The sequence below is a fragment of the Myotis brandtii genome, unplaced genomic scaffold, assembly GCF_000412655.1.
Source record: "Myotis brandtii unplaced genomic scaffold, ASM41265v1 scaffold351, whole genome shotgun sequence".
Lineage (NCBI taxonomy): Eukaryota > Metazoa > Chordata > Mammalia > Chiroptera > Vespertilionidae > Myotis > Myotis brandtii.
In genome coordinates, this window is record NW_005363502.1 from 2,762,509 (window position 1) to 2,765,765 (window position 3,257).

General features: G+C 52.1%; 1 protein-coding gene across 5 annotated transcripts in view; it reads right to left on the reverse strand.

Moving 5' to 3' along the window:
* Positions 1 to 269: 269 nt before the first annotated feature.
* FAM110B (family with sequence similarity 110, member B) overlaps positions 270 to 3,257 on the reverse strand; it is a 105,409-nt gene continuing 102,421 nt past the window's right edge. For all 5 annotated transcript variants that reach the window (XM_005871652.2, XM_014544109.1, XM_014544111.1 and 2 more), the window contains one exon: positions 270 to 3,193. In XM_005871652.2, the coding sequence (XP_005871714.1) occupies positions 1,727 to 2,839 (1,113 nt within the window). In that variant the 5' untranslated portion in view covers positions 2,840 to 3,193 and the 3' untranslated portion in view covers positions 270 to 1,726. The remainder of the gene's footprint in view (positions 3,194 to 3,257) is intronic.

A 3,257-nucleotide genomic window follows, 5' to 3' on the forward strand; every position in this document is an offset into this window, starting at 1 on the left:
TAAGAAAAGATAAAAATAACTGAAGTGTGAACTAAGTAACAAAGAGGCCGCATATTTTTAGGAGCCTTGATGCAACTATTTAAGCAGAAGCACATTGCTGGAGCTGCAATTAAGAACACTGATGTCCCAAATAATTGTGATATGGGGAAAATAACGTAATAAAACAATATTTCTTGAAGAGCATCAAAAATCTGCTTCTGGCTCACATGCCAAAGTTAAACTTCCATGGAGAGAGCAAAGGAAAGTACAAAGAGAAACCACCACCATTAGTGCCTGCACCAGAGCTATTTATTAGCATAAGTTTTCCTTTGTTTTCTTCAAGTTTTCATAACAACTGAAGTATGTACAAAGTCTTACAGCATTTACACCATAAAAAGTTTCTTATTAGCTGACAAAGTCTAAGGTAGTGCTCCTGAATTTCAGAGCATAACTACAAGAGCAATGAAGCAGACCACTGCATGTGTACCTCTTGCTACCACACCACAACTGTCAGCTGGTTGACAGCTAACTGGAAGACAGGTTATTGGCGGGGAAAGGGAATGAGTTGATATGTAGCACTAGAGACCATGGGGTGGGGGGGGGACACTCTATAGTGTCGTGTTTCTAGTTTCCTAGGGTTGTAACAAAGGCCCAGAGCCTGAGCGAATAACATAGGCAAGACCACACAACCACACTGCTCAGATATGATTCAGCTACCCAAGGCATTCACTATTGAATAGGAGACTCGATACTAATATGGCTGGTATTTCCGTGTGGATTCGTGTCTTCAGATAGCACAGACCTGCACAAGCCCCACTCCCTTGTCCTCTCTCCCAAATAAAACAACAAAGGAAGGGAAGGAGGGAGGGAAGAGAATCAGCATGGAATTAGTTATTGACCAAAAATAAACCCCCCCAAATTTAAAGACATTGAGTAACAACTTCAGAGTGGCCATTCCTGTCAAAAGATTAATAGTAGAAACTTCTGAATCAACCCAAATCAGAAGGATATCAACAAAACCCCAGACATTCAACCCCCTAGATATAATCACCTTCATTGTATCTGATTGTCTTTCCTTGGGGTCAGTATTACACAGAGCCACCAATGTTTATTTACACACTAAATAGGGCCCAGGACGTAGCATTGTTGCCCAACCATTACTTCAGCAAGGGGCAAGAGAATTGCAGTATGTAAGGAGTTAACATCAGGCTCACCACTTTCTTTCCTCAGAAAACCCAGCCTGGTTCTCTATCTTAGGTCAGTGACTCTATCAGTTTGGTTAGCAGGTTCCATTTATTTCCCTCGTGTTTTTGGTGTCACACGTAGGCAAAGTGGCTTTTTGTTTCAAAAAGATGCTCTTCTCAACTTAAAAGCCAGTTGATAAAACTTTTAATTAAGACACAATAGCGCAGGATAGAAAACACAAGAACCACATAAATATTGAAGAAGTTGTATACCGTTTTCGGGTGTAAACAGTTTTGCTTGAGATCAAAGCCCTAATCCGATTCCGGCCTGAAACTTTTTGGCAGGGGACGTGTGTTCAGCCAGGCTCTGCAGCGATGGTTGACCGGGACGCCAGGTCAGTCCCCATGTTGACAGGCATGCAACTTGAAAACATTGCACAACAAGCAACACAAAGAGAGCGGAGAAGCTCACAACACTTCAAGGAGACCTCACGACCTTCACAACGGCAGATGCACAGACAAGAGACCCACCCCCTCCCTCCTTCGCACACGCGCACTGTCTCTTACACGTGGGAGACCTTCTGGGACTCTCTAGCTTGTTTGATGCTATATAACCACTTGATGATCCTGGCATTCCTTTCGATCGCAGAAATGCCGTATGGCACCCGGTCATTGGCACTGTCCTCGTTTCTAAGGTCACTGTTACTGTCCTGCGACTGTTCACAGTCCGAGCTGATCATGCTTGCACTGCGGAAGTTGAGGGATATGATGTCAGAATTAGCCCTGGCAAAGTTTTCCATGCCCAGGTTTTCCAGCTCCTCGGGGTCCAGTCCGCAGTAGTTGAAGAACCTCTCCACGTCTGCGTCCACGCGGAAGTACCTGTCACTCAAGTCCGACTTCGACCGCTGGAGGGAGGGTCTCCGGCTGACTCCGCAGGCCGGCTCCGCCGGGTCGGCGTCGGGGGACTTCATGGGGGCGATGGCTGCAACCTTGGGTTTGGGAGGCAGGGGAGGGGCGGAACTACTGCAGGGGATCGCCTTCAGGGGCTTCACACTGGTCACTTTGCGGATGTCCGAGGAGCTGTGGGAGACGTGCAGGAAGGACTCGGCGGTCTGCTCCAGCAGCCTCCTGCCCACGTGGGAGCTGCTCTCCTGCGGGCTGCCCCGGCCCTGCGTCGGGTAGACCTTCAGGGACTCGGCGAAGGAGTGTCGGTGCAGGTCGGTGGCGTCGGGCCGGTGCGGAGGCCAGTTGCGGGAGCTGTGCTTGTGCCCGGAGCCGGAGCTGGAGCCTTCCGAGCTGTTGATGATGTTCTTCAGGATCTCGAGCTTCAGGGTCTCCCTGTGCACGCCGCTCTCGGTCTTGGCGTTGGGCCCGAACACTCGGAGCGTGGGGCTGCCCAGCGCGCGCTTGGCGCCGGGGCACACGGGGGGCTTGGCCAGCACGGCCGGCTTCACGGGCTCCTGCTTGGCGTTGATGACCTCCTGGCTCTTGACATACTTGGCCTTGTCGGCCTCCAGCCTCTCCACGGCGCTGAGTCTTTTGGGGTTTGGCTCCGCCTGCCTGCGGAAGTAGTCGGGCCCCTTGTTGAGGATGCGCAGGGGCACCGCCGAGGTGAAGGTGCCCGCGGGGCTGACCGGCTTCACCATGCTACCTGTCTGTAGGGTCTCCGTGGGCATGGTGGGTGGTCTCTCCCCGGCGGCCGTGTTGGATTCTCTGCTGGGCGCCTCCGGATGCGCTGAATAGACACATGTACACGAAGCACAAAGGGCAGCGGACGGACCCGGGAACCTGAGTGTCAGCAGCAGCAGTAGCGGCAGCAGCGGCAGCGGCGGCGGCAGCGCCTCATCTCACAGCCCATGCACCGCCACTGTGGCTTGACACTCACTTTCCCCCGGTCCAGGTCCAGGCAGCCCTGGCGCAAAAGGGCCACGAGCCACAAGTTCCTTTAATCTGCTTCGCCGCCTCCTTTCTTCTCCTCGAGGACGTGGGAGTTTCCTCCTCCAAGTCTTTGTGTGCAACTGCAGGCAGAGCTGAAACACAAAACAACCAACCGCGGGTTAGGATGGGCGAGTGACATCACGGCTGTAGCAACCC